General features: G+C 43.4%; 1 protein-coding gene across 5 annotated transcripts in view; it reads left to right on the top strand.

Moving 5' to 3' along the window:
- LOC137374388 (uncharacterized) overlaps positions 1–17,881 on the top strand; it is a 70,222-nt gene extending 52,341 nt beyond the window's left edge. For 3 of the 5 annotated variants that reach the window (XM_068040413.1, XM_068040414.1, XM_068040412.1), the window contains exons 11-12: positions 6,562–6,765; positions 16,812–17,881. In XM_068040413.1, coding sequence (XP_067896514.1) covers positions 6,562–6,765; positions 16,812–17,074 — 467 coding nt within the window. In that variant the 3' untranslated portion in view covers positions 17,075–17,881. Of the gene's footprint in view, positions 1–2,389; positions 2,817–6,561; positions 6,766–16,811 lie in introns of those variants that run through there. The other 2 variants (XR_010975816.1, XM_068040415.1) reach the window with 2 other exon arrangements.
- The last annotated feature ends 734 nt before the right edge of the window (positions 17,882–18,615 follow it).

The following is an 18,615-nucleotide window of genomic DNA, read 5'->3' as shown; positions in this document are numbered from 1 at the left end:
TTTGTTACCATTAGGCTTTTAAAAGGGAGTGCAGGTTCTGATGCTAAACGTCTCTCTTTCAGGCCATGCCACCTATTGTCTGTTTGATTTTTCTGATCAGGCACTGTCCAAGAAGAAGTACCAATCAGTGTGATTTCTTTCCTCACCCTCCCTCCAACTCTGTTCATGAGGCTTGAGTCACCATTTACTGTTGACAATTTTTGGAATTTGTCATCAAATTCTTTTTTCCCCAACTGCTGAGGAAGTTTCATTAGACTGATTGCTGTAGAAATATGCAACCTCAAAGCCAGAGAAGATAAGGGGACTGATTTTTCTTTTGTCCTTTTGTCACATCCCAAAAGTTGGGATAGATGGCTAAATTGAGCAGAAATGGATCCCACTTATTTTCAGCCCTGCTCATGTTTCTAGTGGGGTCTGAGGCAGATGTTGGAAACTCCCATCCAAAGCAGGCAGGAATTTAATTCATGTATGTAATGGCAGTGTGGAAGTTCCCAACATGATTTACTGATGGGTGGGTTTCCTAAACACCGAATTCTACCCATGTCCAGGCCATCTGGCATCCAGGATTGCGGGGGTGGGGGAGGTTATTTAAATTTGCAACGTATTAACCAAAAGCGTCAGCCAATTTATCCGCCATTTTTGACATTTTTGTTTGTTTTTGCGTGCTCCCACTTGGGCTTTCATGAGTGTTTGTGCCAGCTGTCCTTTGTTCGAACTTTTTTTACACGCATTACCATTCCTGGTACTTAGAGAAATCTTCCAACGTGCCCACCTGTCAGCACCCACACACACCTGTATCGGCAGGGAAAAGTTGTGCTCAATGATGCTTCTGTTCCTCAAGAAACCTGTCAGGACCAGTCTTCTCAGTAGCTGGGTCAATAGAGCTGTGCCACCTCGTGCCAGGACACCTGTGACTCTCATGCAACACAGGGCTGGCACATGTGGAAACTGTAATGGTCAGCTTTGATCTGAAACTTGGCTATGTGTTCATTCAAGCAAGCTGCAGTGATGATCTATGTGACTGGTGGCATCAACTTTAGAAGCCATCAAACATGAGATTGGTTATTGGACTACTCTGTCATGCTGTCACCTTAGATTCTCTTTCCTGTCATTTCTTAATCTTCTGCCCCTCAAGTCTTGGCTTATGGATTAAGATTACCTTTAAGACTCTTTAGAAGTTTTTAAAATCTGTGTACTCCTTTTGGCCCCTTTACTTTAAATTTGACTTGCATGCAATTTTCATTTCCCACCACTGATGTCTTCTCTGCACCCAGTGCTGCGTTTGATTGTACAAGTGAGCTTACACCAGAGAACTGAGTGCTATTAACACTTGCCTGGTCCTAAATTCGATAGCCCATATAAATGGGTGTGTGAGTGGCGATCTGTCATTAACCCATGCCGGTTGGATGTTACACAGACAGCACGCCAACTTGCTGCTGCCTGCTCATTTCAATGATTTCTGAGTTCAACTGTTTCTAACTACAGGGTTGATTGGCTGGACAGTGTCTAGCGCCAATTAAAACTAGCCTGTACTGCTCAAAACTAGCCTGCAGCTCTTAAAGGGGAGATGCACTGTGGCTGCAGCAGGCGCTGTGAGTGGTGCAGGAACTGAATCTGACCTGGGGAACTTTGAAGAATAGCACAACATGGGAGAGTGGGCTCCATGATTTTTGGACGTTGCACTGGAAGCCTTGGTGGAGGAGGTAGAAAGGAGAAGAGGTGCCCTATAATCTACAAGGGGCTGGGAGGCTTAGAAAGCTTGAGAGCAGATAACCATGGAGGTCAATGCCAGAGGTCAAGCCCAGAAGACCTGGATGCAGTGCTGCAAGACATTAAGTGATTTCATGAGTAGTCAAGGTCAGTGAATGCATCTTCAAATTCATATCCCAACAGCTGCACCACTAACCTCACACACTACTCCAGTCACCACACCCCTATTTTGTACCGACTAACAATCCCCGTCAATCAAGGCACCTAGCTGGCATTCATATGCTCCACCGCACCCTCACACACTTAGCAATGCTGCAAGCTTTGTCCTCACATCACGTAGCTTGCATACACTTCCCTCTCTTGTAGGACAAAGTGGCACGCAACCAGAGGTGGCAGGAGCTAACTGGAGGGGAATAGGCATAGCTGCATTTTTTAACCCTCATTGGAAGAGACTGTACTGACTGTTATTGTGATGGTCATTCCTGAGGCTGTGGTCAGCACCAGGTTGAAACCAGCAAAGATGATGGTTTCCTTATATCTAATGCTCCTGCTGGCATCCTGCCTCCCCCTCATCCCACAATCCCTACTGATTTACAAGCTGCAGATGGTTAAGCATGCACCTCTTACTTTCCCCCCGTCCCCTCACCACAGTCTTACCCTTGTGCCTTTCTCCTTTCAGATACCCAGGTGGCCTGCAGCAGGACAGGGCACCAGGACAGAGCAGGTATCAGCTTGCAGGTATCAGCATGAGGTTGCTCACGAGTTCTGCTGCAGAGGACTCCGAAGAACACTTTGATGGCAGCCTACAGAACGTTGCTGGATATGCACAACAAAAATTCTTGGTGCAATGGGAAGTCCACCAGAAAGCCTATGGTCAGTGGCAAGGAACATGGATGAGCTTAGCACCAACTTGGCACTGGACTTTGTGCAGAGCTTGGAACCCATCCTTTCCAGCAGAGAAGTGGTGGCCAACTCCATCAACATACTTGTGGACACAACCATGATACGGCGTCTGATAGCTAATGTCGCAGCTTCTATTTTGGCACAAGCAGGAGGCACCCAACATCGGAGTGCTGCAGTAGAAGCTCAGACTGAAGTCATGCATGGTCAGTTTGCTGCCATACAAGCTCAGACTTGCCATCATGGCTGTAAATTACAGTGTGCAAAGGGGCTTGCAGCATGTTACAGCAGGCCAGCAATCTGTCCTCCAACAGGTTACTAGAGTTACTGAGGTGCCACCCTGCAGGAGTGGCAGTGGCTCCATAAAGCATGAACATGCTGCCCTATCTCAGGATGACAACATTTGCCCTCCCACCTCTGCCACTCCACCTGTGCCCTTGCTGTTGCCAGTCAGACAGACAGTCTAGACTGCTGCCTCCCAAGCCGAGATGATGCAGTCTGCAGCCAGGCCGTCTAGGCCCAGAGCTGCTTGAGGTTATCATCCAAGGCCATCTGCAATCTCCTCCACTGAAAGTCAGCAGCCTTCCTCCAGCCAGGCTGCAAGCAATGGGGAGCACTGCAGAGGAATAGAACACTGAAATGCACCCACAACACAGGCACTAAGGAAATGTTTTAGTTTTAGTTTAGAGATACAGCACTGAAACAGGCCCTTCGGCCCACTGAGTCTGTGCCGACCATCAACCACCCATTTTTTTTTACTAATTCTCCACTAATCCCATATTCCTACCACATCCCCACCTGTCCCTATATTTCCCTACCACCTACCTACACTAGGGGCAATTGCTAATGTCCAATTTACCTACCAACCTGCAAGTCTTTGGCATGTGGGAGGAAACCGGAGCACCCGGAGGAAACCCACGCAAACACAAGGAGAACTTGCAAACTCCACACAGGCAGTACCCAGAATTGAACCCGGGTCGCTGGAGCTGTGAGGCTGCGGTGCTAACCACTGCGCCACTGTGCCACCCACAATGTCCAAGTTATTAGTTAATTTTGGTATGCAGTGTGGCACGATTTCATTTATAAATTTGGTTTGGAACGTTTATTTTGTGGTGGCTTTTATTTTTGCATTGTGACCAGGTAGCCACTGTGATGGTCAGTGACAGAGGAAAGGTAGGCAGAAAGGGGCTGACTAGGTTGCCTCCTCCCTTCCTCTTCTTCCTTCTCATTTTGCTGCGTCTCCACTTCTTCCTCAACTGCTTGCAGTATAACTAGCGACAAGGGCTTTTCCCTCATGACGTCGAGGTTGTGCAGCTTGCAGCAGACCACCACAAATCATATCATAAAATTATAGAAATTCACAGCACGGAAGAAGGCCATTCAACCCGTTGTGTCCACGCCAGCCAACAAGAAGCCATCCAGCCTAATCCCACTTTCCAGCCCCTGGTCTGTAGCCTTGTAGATTACGGCACTTCAAGTGCATATCCAAGTACTTTTGAAATGTTATGCGGGTTTCTGCCTCTACCATCCTTTCAGGCCATGAGTTCCAGATCCCCACTGAAAAAATTTCCCCTCGAATCCTCTCTAAACCTCCTACCTCTCACCCTAAATCTGTGCCCCCTGCTTATGGACCCCACAACCAGGGGGAATAGGGCCTTCTTATCCATTCTATCTAGACCCCTCGTTATTTTATATATTTTTATACACCTATAATCTCGACATTCACTCTGCTGAGTACTGCAGAGCTCCTCCTGAGCAGTCGAGGCAGCAGAAGCTTTGTTTCAGCATCCAAGTTGCCTGCTCCATCGCATCTCCTGTGACAGCATAGCTTTCATTGTATGCATGCTGCGCACATGTGCGTGGTTGCGCACTGGAGTCATCAGTCATGTGTCAGCGGATAGCTCTTGTCATCCAGTAGCCACCTTTGCTTTGCCGTGATGGTTCAAATACAGCTGACGCAGCAGACTGCCACTATCATTATTACTGCCAGGATACCAGGCATTGACCTGCATGATTTTTGCGTGTGGTCACACACCAGCTGGACGTTGAGGGAGTGGAATCCCTTTCAGTTCCGGTATACGGCAGAGTTGACATGTTGCGCCCACAAAGCAACGTGTGTACAGTCAGTGGCATCCTGCCCTATGGGGAAAGCTGCAATGCGAGCAAAGCCGCATGCTCCTCTCTGGTAAGAGAGAATGAAATGCATTGAACAGAAAGTATCAGTGACACCTCTTACACAGTAGTGGATGACAAACTGGGAGATGTTTCCAGACACATTAAAGTTCATCTCCATGGTCACCTTCACAGCTACTGGCACTGCGATCCTTGCCCAGCTCTGAGCTTGTAGTTGTGGCTACAGCAGGTGGCAGATTTCAGTGAGGACGTCCTTACGGAAGCACAGACATCTCACACACTGTTCCTCACTGAGGTTCAGGTATGAGAATTGTTCCCTGAACACCCTGGGCGGATATGGCTCCTGCTTACAACCCTTCTCCTCCTCCTCCTCCTTCCTCTTTGAAAAGCTTGTCCTGCTCAGCATAGGCTTTGTTTATTCTCCCAGTCATCATGCTGTATTCCAAGGGGAATGCCTACTAGTGCATCCATGTCTGGGAGCAACTGGTTTGTGCAGAGGCCTTGAAGTCAGCAAAATGTCCTTCAGCGCCTGCCACACCATTTCCTGTAAACTTGTGCAACTTTAAACAACTATACAAAGTACCAAATATTTAGTTGTGCCAGTGGGGCTCCTGATGCTGGGCTGAAAAGGCGAAGGAGCCCCGCCTCAACTATTTGGACCCCCCCCCCCCCCACCACTGCCGACGCAATTCAACAGTGCTCGGGCAATGCCACCTCCAAGAGCTGCCGGCCAATCAGAGGGCCAGCAGCTCAGTAATATTGGCAGCGTCACTGGGAGCAGCGGCCACTGCTGGTACTACAGGAGGCCTGTGACCAGGCCCATCGCTGGAGCCCCGGACCAAAGGTGAGTGAGGCGAGGTGTCTGGGGCCAGTCTGGCAGGGCCCTGGTGATGGGGGTGGGAGGGTGGGCAATGAGGGCGGGGTGTTGTTACCGGAGGGGCAGACTTTACTGGGTGACATCCCCGGGTGGAGAAGGCCCCCCACTACCGCTCGTGTAATTCCAGCGGCAGAGGGAAGAGGCCTTTCAGTGGCTACTGATTGGCCACTTAAGGGCCTCAGTTGGCTTCTGGGTGGGAAGGCCTTTCCTGCCTGTGACTTAATTGCAGTGTGACAGGAAGGCGACAATCCCTTAGCCGCCCCGCCTCCCGTTGCAATTCTGTGGGGTCCCCCGCCCCCTAGCGTGTCTCCCGGGGGCCCATTAGATTCCACCTCTAGAATTGCAGCAACAGCCAGAAGAAATCAACTAGAAACTAATCTGGAACTAGTGGATGATCTCTTTAAGTAGCACTGGTGGAGGTGTGAGGTGGGCAGGGGAACGTGGTCCTTCCTGCTGTGTAATGGAACACATACCAGCTGTGTGAGGTTAAGAGGCGGTATTAGCTGGATCGTCGAGATCCAAAATGGCAGCACTGACATCAAATCAGCATTGTGTGCTGATTGACATCGTGGTCTGCCTGCTCTGCATACTTCCAGTGGTAGTTAATGTGCGTGCACTAACGCCCTCACTAGTGCGCCTTGCTTTGCCACAAAAGTGTGCTTGCATGTCACAGGTGCCATTTTGGAGATCTGAGGGTACTTGTAGCACCCAAAAACAGGCATAAATGATCCCAATTTCTCACTTTCAACCTTCTGGGTGCATTTGCACCAATTCCTAACCATTTAGAAATGATTTCAGTGCAGATTGACCCCAGTATACATGATGGTTCAATAAGATTCAGTCTATAATGGAGCTTTTAATGAAGTAACGTGTGATTTTTTTTCATATATATCTATGTTTAACAAGAGTATTTCTTTGACTGTGTATCTCTTCCTCACCAGACACTCTTGGTAATCCAGCTCGGCAAGTTCAACTCCCGTATTCTGCTGTGTATGTCGCGAAGCAAAAAACAAGACCAGAGCTGGCAGCCCGATACTTAGTTCGCCATCTGTTTTCTGAGGAGGTGCTGGTCAGAAGCAATGTATATGGAAATATAGATCGGGGCATAGCTCCTTTAGACTGCAACAAAATCAGCGCTGTCCGAGGTATTTAAAGATAATTACCATGACTCAATTTGCATATCTTTAAAAAGAGAACACCGTCTGGTCCAGTAAAAAAGACTTAATTATTGAAGACATTGGACTGGATGTTATGCTCTTCCCCCGTGGCAAATTTGAAGGTGGGAAGAGCATTTAATCGGCGGGATGGTGGTGGATGGGGACCCTGCCATCTTCCGGCCTCCACCCCAATTAAGTCCATGGCGGGAAGGCTCGTGGATGGCCTTCCCACCCTGCCGCCAATTGAGGCCCGTAAGTGGTTGCTTGCCAGATCCTGGGGGTGGGTGGGTGGGGTCCCTCGTTCAAAGGCACTTAGTGCCTGATGGAGGGACCTGGCAGGGGTCCCTGCTGACAGCCAACCCCTGCCCTTGCTGCCAATCCCCTCCCCCGTGACCCCCACCCCGCAAAACCCCTCTCACCATCACTCACCTGTGGCCTGGGTTCATCAACGATCCTAAGCCTCAGGTGGGTGCATTACCGGCAGCAACCAGTGCCTCCTCAGTGGTGCTGCTGAGTAAAAGTGGGTGGGACTTGTGTCACCAGGGTCCTTAATCCCAGGGAAGGCTCGCTGCTGCCCAGTTAAGTGTCTGTTTGGCACTTGACGTGGCAGGCCTTCCCGCCAAGAGGCAACACGGGGCTCTCGCTGGCTCTTCAGCCAGTGGCTGAGACCCCCATCACTTCCATTAAATAACGCCCATTGAGTTTCTGACAGATCTGTAACAAATTCAGCTAACAGAATTCAAATGTTTAGTGGACGCCTCCATCAATGCTCACATTTTGGAAATTAAAATCAGGTGGGTTCTTTGTCAGGCGGGTGATCTTCTCTGCCAGTTTATCATCCGAAGTGGTGAAGCTGAGAATTAGCCCCTGTGCTTCCAGGGAGCAAATGAAGTATTTCTTTCCTACTTTCTCTCACCAGAATCTGAGTACAAATATGAGCTTTGTTTTGATAATACCTGCACATCAGCACCCAGTACAGTGCTTATGAGATCTCTACCTCAAAAAAACCTCTCTATAATACAAGGGTTGGCTTTTCATTCCCCATTAACCGTCTGCATGTTCCAAATTTCAGGACGGTTTTGTGCTGTGGATTTGTGACCACTGGGAAGGTTTAGATGAGCCAGGCTAATCTCAGGAATTTGAATGCAACCAAAAGATTATCATCTCTGCTGTCAGTTGGATTAAACCCACTCCCTCCCTCAAACTCTCTGGAAAAAAACTGAAATCCAATCATGAGGGAGAATAATATAAAAATGGTTTATTAAAAAAAATTAAAATAGAATTTTTAAATCCACCTTTTTCACAGTGGAATGATCACGCTAAGAAAAGAAAATCTGCATTATTCTGCACTTTTTCCCCGAATCTGCCTTAAGCATTAAAGTAACACAATCATTCAACAAAATCAGAGCTTCTGTGTTTGTTATTAATCGATATTTAATATAGAAAGGAAGACTTGGATTAATGTCGTTCGTGCCTTTCACGACCTCAGGACATCCAAAGTGCTTTACAGCCAATGACGTACTTTTGAAGTGTAGTGTTACGACCAGGTGAGGAAGGTGTCTAGGGTTCCCTCTCAGCCTTCACCTGGTCTTATCGTAACAGGGTTTAATTTTAAACACACCGTCTTTTGAGCTCCCCCTTGGTGAATCCTTGTTCACCGCTTTCCAATTATAAGGCAAAGAAACCAGCACAAACAGGCTTTCTTAGGTTTAAAGAAGAAAAGTCGAAATTTATTAAACTTAAACTTAAACTCTAATTTGGTTAACGCCTGCGGGTACACGACGCGCCCCACGCAAGCATGCATACGCAAATAGAGACAGAAAAGAGCAGAAGAAAAATAAAGTGGATATGTTTGAGGCAATATCTGAAGAGTTTTTGTTATGGTTCTTCGAGATCACTGTAGAGTCCTAGATTGTGGTAGATCTTGCTTTTCGTTGGGACCCAGTATTCTTCTTAAACCTTGTTCGCTGTAGGAGACTTTTCTGTCTTGGTGTTCATGTGGATTCAGAGGCTTGTGAGAAAGAGATGGGAGCAGGCAGACAGGAGAGGCTGTGGCGAGCCAGCCAGGAGAGATCTTCTCAGTCCAGGAGCATTCTGCTTTCTGTCCAAACTGTTTGTACAAATTCAAAAAACTCAGGTTGCCCAGCAGGTTAGTCATGTGACTAGCTGGTTTGACCATGTCCATTTGTGTATTTGGCCATCTTAGCAGTCAACCTGGAATGCGAGCTCTCCCACCTTCACGTCTGGTGATCAAAAGTCCATTGTGGGTTGAATGTCAGGGAATGGCTGCTTTGTCCTTCCAATCACTGTCTGTTAATATGCAAATGTCTTTTCCAGCCACGGCTGATCTGTATAACAAGTCCTTTCTTCACTCCAGTAACAGTTTAAAATCAATGATCATGACAAAATTAATGTGCCTCATTCTTGGCAGTGGGGGTTCCTAGCATGACAGTAGTCACTGTTGTAATGTAGGAAACTCGGCTGCCAAATTGCACACAGCAAGCTTCCGCAAACGGCAATGTGATAATGATGATAAAAATCTATTTTTAGTGATATTGGTTGAGGAATAAATATTGGCCAGGATGCCGGGGAGAACTCCCCTGCTCTTCTTCAACGTAGTGCCATGTGTTCTCTTACGCCCACCTGAGAGGGCAGGTGAAGCCTCAGTTTAATATCTGATCCAAAAGACAGCACCTCCAGCAGTGCAGCACTCCCTCAGTGCTGGAATGTCTGGAGTGGTAGTTCTGACTCACAGGTGAACGTGCTAAGACTGAGCCACAGCTGACACCTAGAGATATAAATAGAAGACATTCGATTTACTTTATCATTCGTAAGTCATTTTTACTCGCCCCGTGAAAGCACTCTTGGAATTGAAACTTTCCTCTCTACATGGCTTTGTCTATCCATATGTGAAGCATTGATGTAATGAAAATTGGGCAGGTTCAATAATCAATCTGCTCCATCAGTTTACTGCCCAATTGTGAAAGTAAATGTTATGCCCTCACTTCTGTGTTCTGACAGCGAGATATATTATGGAATACCTTTTGCTCTATGGAAGAATGCTGATTCCCCTTATTATGACATATTTTTAGGCTTTTTTTTGGTTGTGTGGAAGCATTTGTCAGCTGAGATCAGTAACTGTCGATATGGAAATATTCTTTACTGTCTATTTTTCCGGGGAGCAAAATACGAATGACTTGTAGTTGGAAAAGCATTAGATTGAGGACAGAGAGTTTGCTCCAGGCAAGAAGTACTGAACCCTTTATTATTTTTTTCCCCCAGCTAGAAATAAAACAGCAGGGGCTGTAAGAATTTGGTGTCATTTGTTTGAAGGGCTGGCTACTGCAAAGAAAATCTGTAACTAATTGCATGAATTTCAGCCTTTGTTCTGAAGCTTTTAGATGGATGCTTTTAGATAAGATATGCTATTGAGAACATTCTGTCCAGCTACAAAATGTGCTAAGTTTTCTAGTCTCAATAAAGGGTCAGGGTGAAATTCCGGGATCTATTCAAGGCCAAGATAGATAGTAAATAATACTGAATAACTGAGCTGGGGTGACATTTAGGCTTTATGACCCAGTAAAAAGACACTCACTGACTAAATGGCCTCCTCCTGTGCTGACATTTCTAGGATTCTATTTATGTTTCTAAGGATTCTGCTACACACCAGACGCCTCTCTTTGTTTCGTTGTGATTTAGTTTTTTTTTTAAATGCAGTTATTTCTGGCTGTTTTTTTTCTAACCTTTGAGATAATCTGGACAGGTTGTTGAAATAATAAAGTAAAGAATCAAACAGCTGCTAATCTAGAGAAATGTCCCAACGACAATGACTGGTCTCTAATTGATCTCAGTAGCTACCTGGACTACTTTCCGACAATCTTAGGATTGCTCCCTCTCGATGGATCAGAGCGAATTAGCAGCCAAGCATTACAGGACCATCTGTGAGGAATGTAATAGTAGATCAGCTGTAATTCTGCCAATGAGCCAAATTCAAATGCATTTTCATCAGGTTCACTGTGATTTTTAAGCATGTATTTTACATTCCTTTTGTTTTTTATCTTTTAAATCAGGGAAGAAATATAATTCTAGCTGAGTTATAAGCCATTGGAAGAAAGTGAACTTCAGGACCTGTTAGGATTTACCTATTTCCACGAGTTCTTATGAACATCCCTTTCTACCTCCTTTATGATCAACGAACCAAACTTTCTAGAGTCCCAAAGACCACCAGAAGCACTTCCTTATTATTCTTTTGTTGTGGGTTCCTCAGCGATATTCCACATATAACGTACAGAGTTAAACCCTGTAACTCCTGGGAAGGAAAGCAAAGAATTGGGTGTTTGCAGGAGATATCACTCACTCCAACATTTTTGCTTTTTGGTGTCTTACACAACTGTAAGTTGAGAGTAGACTTGAGGAGCAGAGTATCATATTCCTCCTGGGCATTGTTCACTCTTGTTTGAGCAGTGACTTCAACAATCTCAGACCTTGGCTGTTCCCTTTATTTTCTTGATGGATTTAATTTGCATTATGCTGCTTTGCTCACCATTTTGAGGTCTGACTGGCTTTACACCTTTCTTGTATTTCTATTTCCAATCTGATACCCAGTTGAAATGGCTATTGTACAATGTGCAGCACAGTACTTCCCTTAGCATTGTTTTATTTCTTGTTAATAGGAAATTAAACCCATTAGTTGCTTCTTTCTGAAAGTAGGTTTGAACTCTTGATCTCTATCCGTGATTCTCCTTTCTGCTCCTTGTTTTCTTGATGATAATGTCCAGATTGTCCTTATTATCTCCAGCCAGACCGTACCAGTTCAGATGAATTGTTGGATCCAAAATGTCAATCTATTTTTCAGTTCCAGATGCTGATTGTCTGGTATTTCTATCCTTTTTTTACTTCAACTTTTTTTTTTGTCTCTTTAGCTTTCTTTCAAGAGCAGTTAAAACTTCAGTAGCAAAATGTATTACACCAGCAAGTTTCTTTGAATCTATTCCTGGAACTACCCAATCCGCTACAAAGAATAACACATTTCCATTGACGAATAATATTATGGAGATTGTAAAACCATTTAATAAACAAGGAGCTGTTACTTTGTAGCTTGTATTCCCTTTGCTGCCCAGGACATCTGTTCTCTAGGCACACCTGATTATATAGTTAAGTTGTGCTGAGGAATTTCAGTGAACCTGTTCAAACCAATTTATGAGGGAACCTTCTGTACGGTGGGGTGGTGGTGGGGGGAGGTGGGTGTGGAATGCTAAAATGTTTTAAGATCTCCAGAGGGTAGCCAATTCTGCAAACTACAGGCTGCTTTTTAAGGCCAAGCTACCTTTCCTCCTACGTCAGCCACTTTATACACCTGGGTTTAAATAACCCAGGGCAGGAAACCGTGGAAGCAAAGACATTCGAGTAGTCCTTTTGGAATCCCTGCTGTAACTAATTCAGTGATGACTATTGCTTCTGTGGCCACTCCTACCAGTAAAGGGCCATTCAACAAGTTTTTCATATATGAAAAAGATTTCTTTTTCTGAAGTGGACTTGTTTGTTTTAATAAATAATTCCTTTGGATCAGCCGTCTTGCTAGACTTTAAGGGCAATCATATGCGACTCAGCTAAGTTAGGGTACATATATTAGGACAAAAAAAGTCTATCATCTGACATTACATTTTAGAGTTAGATCCTGGGGGGAGGATGTATACTAAAGCTAGATCATTTTTTTTCAAAAAGGATTGGGTAAAATTAAAGTTCATGAAGGAGAATGGAATGGGAAATAGGAATAGACGCAAGCAACACGGGGTGAGAAAATTTTAGGTGTTTAAATGTTATTTATAATTGTATTTTAAGTGTTTGTTTTAGTTGTACATGTTTAAAATAAAGTTTCTGATTGTAATATTGGTTTTTGTTTCAGCATCTCAATACATGAGCTAAAAACGTGCAAAGATGGCTATCCAAGGAGAGACAGCTATTTCTTTGAATCTGCCAAAAAACTAAGTGTTAAATCCAGAACAATTCATTTTAGGAAATTTCACAGATGATTTGGCTGCTGAAGGGAACAGATTGTTATGTGAAAGTTTTGCTACTTGAGTGAATTTGGTCTTGGAATTTAGAAAATGTTATATTTCAAGGGCTTATGATGCCAAGGGGAGATTTGTTTTATGATGTTAGAGCAATTACTTTACAACATAAATTCTGGTTTTCTGATAATTTTACTTTATTATGTCTAGCTCCATATGCGTTCATTGAGTGGCTATTGCAACCTCCCATTCTCTTTTTGAAGAAACTGTAGGTGAATACAATAATATTAGCTCCCATGAAAGTGGCCTGTTAGATCAGCTTTTTATCTGACCCTCAGCTCCATCATAGAATTGTAGTCTCCATGAATATATCTAAGTTCTCTTTGAAGACTGTTTTCTTGATCTTAAATTTGATTCATGGATCAAATTATCTGCAGACTCTCAGCATATCCAGCATATTTTATTCAGATTGGACTTTGTCACATCTCAACACACCTGAAGCTTTTAACCTCAAAATATTATGGGGGCAAATCTCATTCTGCCATGAATTGGATCAGTTGTTTGTGTAGATATAGTTTGGGAGCGCCGGTATGCTATACATGACTCCATCACAATGCAATGTTGACAACCATCAAGTCAAATTAAAGCTCATTCTGCTTGGATTATGACAGCATCAAAATACTTACTGTAGACTGCATTTAAAGTGCAGCAAACATCTTGCCTCCACTAAATAATATTGTTTGTAATCACCTTCTGTGGGATGATGTTTTCTTCAGCACAACAAACAGTCCTCAAAAGAACCTTAACTTCAAATCAGACATTGGAGGCATGGTTTTTAACTGGACTGCGGTAAAATTATTAAGCACGTTGAGTGCAAAGGAGGGAAAAAAGATAATCTTAACTGATTATCCTTTACAGATATTATTCCAACCGCCATTCACCATTGTTTCTAACTGGGATTTAGAGTACTTTAGCTTGATTATTTCCTAAAGTCTATTCAGTTCACCATGGCTGTGCTGGCTCTCCCAACAAGCTAGTCATCTAGTCCCATTCTCTAGGCCATCCCTTTTTTCTTCTTCTTTGCTTTGTCCATTATTTATCCAATTCTGGCACTGTTTCCAGCACAGCATTTCATATCCTAGCAATACTGCATAAAGTATACTGCTAATTTCTCCCATTGTTCTTTTGGTGATGATCTTAACTTTATGCCCTCTGGTTACTGCCTCACCGACCTGTGAAAATAGTTTTGCCCAATTTACCTTTACAAAATCCCTCACAATTTTGAACACCTCCATTAGACTTCTCTTAACCTCACTTCTACTTATTTTTAAAAAAAAGTCTTTCTCTAGTCTCCCTTTCTTGGCTAAAGCTTCTCATCCCTGATATTCTAGTCAATCTCTTCTGTACCTCCTCCGTGGCTTTGACACCCTGCCTGAAATAGGGCACCAAAAGTGAGACACAAAGAGCTCAATTTTAACTCCTAGGTGGAAACGAGACAAAGTGAGCAGTGCGGCCATCCGGGAGCGACAAGTAAACTGTCTGATCTGATATTAACAGCCAGGCCTCTGCAACATAACTCTTGCTGACTTCCCGATCAAAAAACCTGGGAAGACAGCAGGAAGCGGCTGCCCAATGGTTAAAATCGGGCAATAGAAGGCCACCGTGGCAGGCCCAGGGATATGATCCCCTGGCACAAGACAAGTGCTCCAGGAAGAGAACCCCTGTGGGGAGGGGAAAGGGAAGGGGAGGTGGAAGGCAGACCGAGGAGGCCCAAGGTTTCCTTGTGGGGCCTGGAGGAGCAATCCATAAGAAAACTAAAATCAAAAATTAGCAAAACATAACCTTGCTGGACCTCATCTAGTCCTGGCTGCTGTCCTCAGCATTTGTAGTCTGGCGGAAAAGCCAGCAATGCTCCACCACTCAGGCTCCAGGTTAAAATGGCAGATCGAGCCCTTATGATGGCATTGGAAACTAATCTGCTTATTTAAAGAGGATCCCGTCTGCTCAGGGCAGATGTCTTAGCCACATGAAATTTAAAGTTACAGTTTTGGCCAGGTTTATGGGAGGTGGGGGAGTTAAAATTAGAGTCATAGAGTTTTACAGCACAGTAACAGGCCCTTCGGCCCAACGCACCTGCGCCTACCATCAAGCACCCGTCCTAACTGATCGCATTTCTAACTGGGCGCCGGACACAATCCCAGGCTCTGGTTGTCAGGGTCTGAACCCGAAAATTAAAATCCATTCCTATGACTCTAATTATAGAGCCCAGGAATCCGTATGCCTTTTTAACCACTTTCTTAACCTGCCCTGCCACCTTCAACAATTTGTGCACATATACTCCAGGTCCCTCAGCTCCTGCACCCTCTTTAGAGTCATAGAGGTATACAGCACAGAAACAGGCCTTTCGGCCCATCATGTCCGTGCCGGCCATCAAGCACCTATCTGTTCCTATTTTCCAGCACCTGACCCCGTAGCCTTATATGTTATGGCATTTCAAGTGATCATCTAAATATTTTTTGATTGTCATGAGTGTTCCTGCCTCTACCACCCCTTCAGGCAGTGTGTTCCAGATTCCAAACACCCTCTGGGTGAAAAAATTCTTCCTCAACTCCCCTCTAAACCCCCTGCCCCTTACCTTAAATCTATGCCCCCTAGTTATTGACCTCCCCGCTAAGGGAAAAAGTTTCTTCCTATCTATCCTATCAATGCCCCTCATAATTTTGTATACCTCAATCAGGTCCGTCCTCAGCCTTCTCCGCTCCAAGGAAAACAACTCCAGCCTATCCAGTCTGTCTTCATAACAGAAAATTGAACCCCATATTCTAATTGCAGCTGAATTCATGATTCGTATACGTTTAGTATTACCTATTTGCTTTTGTAATCTATAATCCCTGCTTATAAACCTAGGATACTATGTTTCTTTGCACAACAAATTTGGCAATTTATTTCCTTTGCAGTATGCAATCTTCATCACTGTAAATTGGCTTTTAAACATGCTGGAGGGATGTATGGATACAGTATTGAATAGCCTCAGATTACTAAACACCTGTGTCCTTATAACAATGGGCCTAATTCTAAACTCTGTAGAGAATAAATACATTCTGTGTATAGGAAAGATGATACTGAAGTTCAACAGTCCTACTTACCTCAGCGCTTACATGCATCATTATCTTGAGTTTAAATCTTCTCACCGACAGGAAAAAAAAAGTCAAGCTCATTCTGAATTTCTGACAAAACTGTTGGAATAAAATAACTTGGACATCATGTACACTGGCATATTTGGTATAAATTCCATTTACAAGACAATACAATTTCATTTTTGCACTGTAGTAATGGATGAAAAGTAATTTGCAAAAGTGGCCTTTAATAACAAACTGCATAGGAGATGAAAGCTACATTAAAGACCTTTTAAATGGTTGACTAGTTGCAACACCATGATTTAGAAGGAAATGCATGTAATAATCTTCAACTACTTTTGGTTTCAGCTATGTTAAAGCATATGGGTCTTCAGATCTTTGTTGCTTGATAGGCTGAGAAAACAGCCTGAGGAGCCGATTTTACTTAATACAATGGTAATTCTATAATGATACTGCACCTCCAGTATCAACAGGAGGAGCAGGAAATAAAACGTTTAAAGCTTTTATAGAAGTGAGAGGAATGGTTAGAATAGAGCACAATAGAAAAAGAATGACATGAAAATTAAAATCACTACAGCAGAGATGGGGAAGGAAAAGGGATGACAGATGTTTTAAATATTTATATTAAATTTCTGTTTTTGATGTTTAGTTTATGGTTAATTCAGTACTAATGCTCCTGATGTATTAAGCAGCTTTCTTATGGGAATAATATTTATTTTAACATCAAAATACAAGTCGAAAATGAACAAGACCAGTCAGTGTCGGAATTTTCTCAAACCCTTAAAGCAATCTAAATGTTAAGAGTACTGAATCATGTCTGAATTTAGCCCGTGATAACATGCAAACACTTATTAGCTATATTAAATTCTTTCCATTCTGTTCACAGAATTTCTTGAAGAAGTCTATCCAGTGTTTGATTTGGGTGAGAATGGGCGTGACTGGAAAGCTTGTGTAGCTGCTATAAATAGTTCCATTCGCAGCATAAGACATGACCTCAGGAAGTCCCTGCCAGGCTATTACAAGAAACAGCACCCTCAGTATTTTGCTTCGTATTACAAGAAACAGTCTGAGAATCATAGCAACAAAAGTGGCACTGCTCACAACACCGATCCCGAAGAGAACTTCAGTGGAGATACAAACATCCTCTGACCACCTTTTCGAAAGAGATAAGAGGCTGAAAATGAAAAATAAAAAAGCGCATGTTCTCAGTTATTATTAGAAACAACATTATCTCAGAAAGCATTCATACTTATTTATAATTTTCTCTTAATAACACTCCTTGCTATTAACTGTTAGGGTTCCTGAGTATAAGTAAGGTTATGCTTAAATGCCACAGTTCTATTTTTGTGTGATTGTCAAAGTTTGCATTTGTGCAATACTCAAAAGTGTGAATTGCAGAACAGCTAAAAATGGAAACAATTTCAACACAGAACGGGTAGCAAAACACTCGCACAAGTGGAATGGAATGTTTGAGATGACCTTACAAACTGATAATTGGCTGCTGAAATTTCTTTATGAATATTACTTATAGGGAGAGATGTATGCTGTATTTTTGGGATAATTTTGTAAAACCTACATTGCTAATGTGATACGTGCATGAGGATGCTTGATCTTTGATTTTTACTTATATTTTTCTATTTCTTTAATTTATTTTCTGTTTTGAACATGTCCCTCAACAAAGGCATACCTCTTAGGCAACCTTCCCCATAACTGCTCCCAGTGCCAAAAGGAAGAGCACTTGTCGTAAGTTATTTTCTCCCTTCAAGGTGGAATATTTCAATATTGTGAGGCTCCTACAACTGGCCCAAACGCAAGTAGATCAAACTTATCATAACTATTGATTGATTATTTGGAGCCCTGTGAGCCCTAAAATTTGAACCTTTTAACAGTGAATTCTGAAGTCAGCAAATGCAATGTATAGATGCTGAATTTGGCGTAGGGGCGGGGGTTCAGGGCTGGGGGTGGGGTGGGGTGGGGGGTGCGGTGGGTGCGGTGATGCAGCAGGTTAGCACCTCTGGAATTTGAGTTTGGATCTAACCCAGAGAACGTCTTCTACCAATTGTAAAGGTTCTATGGAAAATGAGTTTAGGACAGTTTGAACCTAGTTCCTTTATAAGCACAATATTTGCCACAGTTCAGCACTAGTTGATACTAAATTGCCAGTCTCACTCAGGCAATAAGGAATGGGAAATAGAAAAATGTACATTAGTTCAACAGAGAACACCATTTTGAGGTTGAATCTATGGCCCTTTATTGTGTCAAAGTTTGATGGAGGCAATCTTTCCACTGATTCATTCAGTACCCAACTTAGGAGTATTTGATGCTGTCAGTGGATGTCAAAATTGGGAAAGTGTTCCATTACCCACTTGTGAAGCCTGTCACTATGAGCACGTAAATGTACTAATATTTAGGAAAGATAGGGTTCTGAGCCACTGCTGCTTTGGCTTTTTCAGATTTAAGATGCATAAATTGGAAAGAATATTGAAGCATCGTTTATTGAGTATCATTTTGTTAAACAGATATATCCCGCTGACTTACTTTCTTTATATCTGATTAACTACAAATTGTATTCTTGTAGAGCTGTAATAAAACTTTCCATAACTAATTTAGGAGTTGTATTTTCAGTCTACAGTCTAAAACAGATCACCCAATAAAAGTTAAATTCTGAGGGCTGTTTGAATGGACTCCAT

This window comes from Heterodontus francisci, chromosome 10, assembly GCF_036365525.1.
Source record: "Heterodontus francisci isolate sHetFra1 chromosome 10, sHetFra1.hap1, whole genome shotgun sequence".
Taxonomy (NCBI): domain Eukaryota; kingdom Metazoa; phylum Chordata; class Chondrichthyes; order Heterodontiformes; family Heterodontidae; genus Heterodontus; species Heterodontus francisci.
The sequence above is the reverse complement of the archived record's forward strand: the minus strand, read 5'-3'. Positions and strand labels throughout refer to the sequence as shown.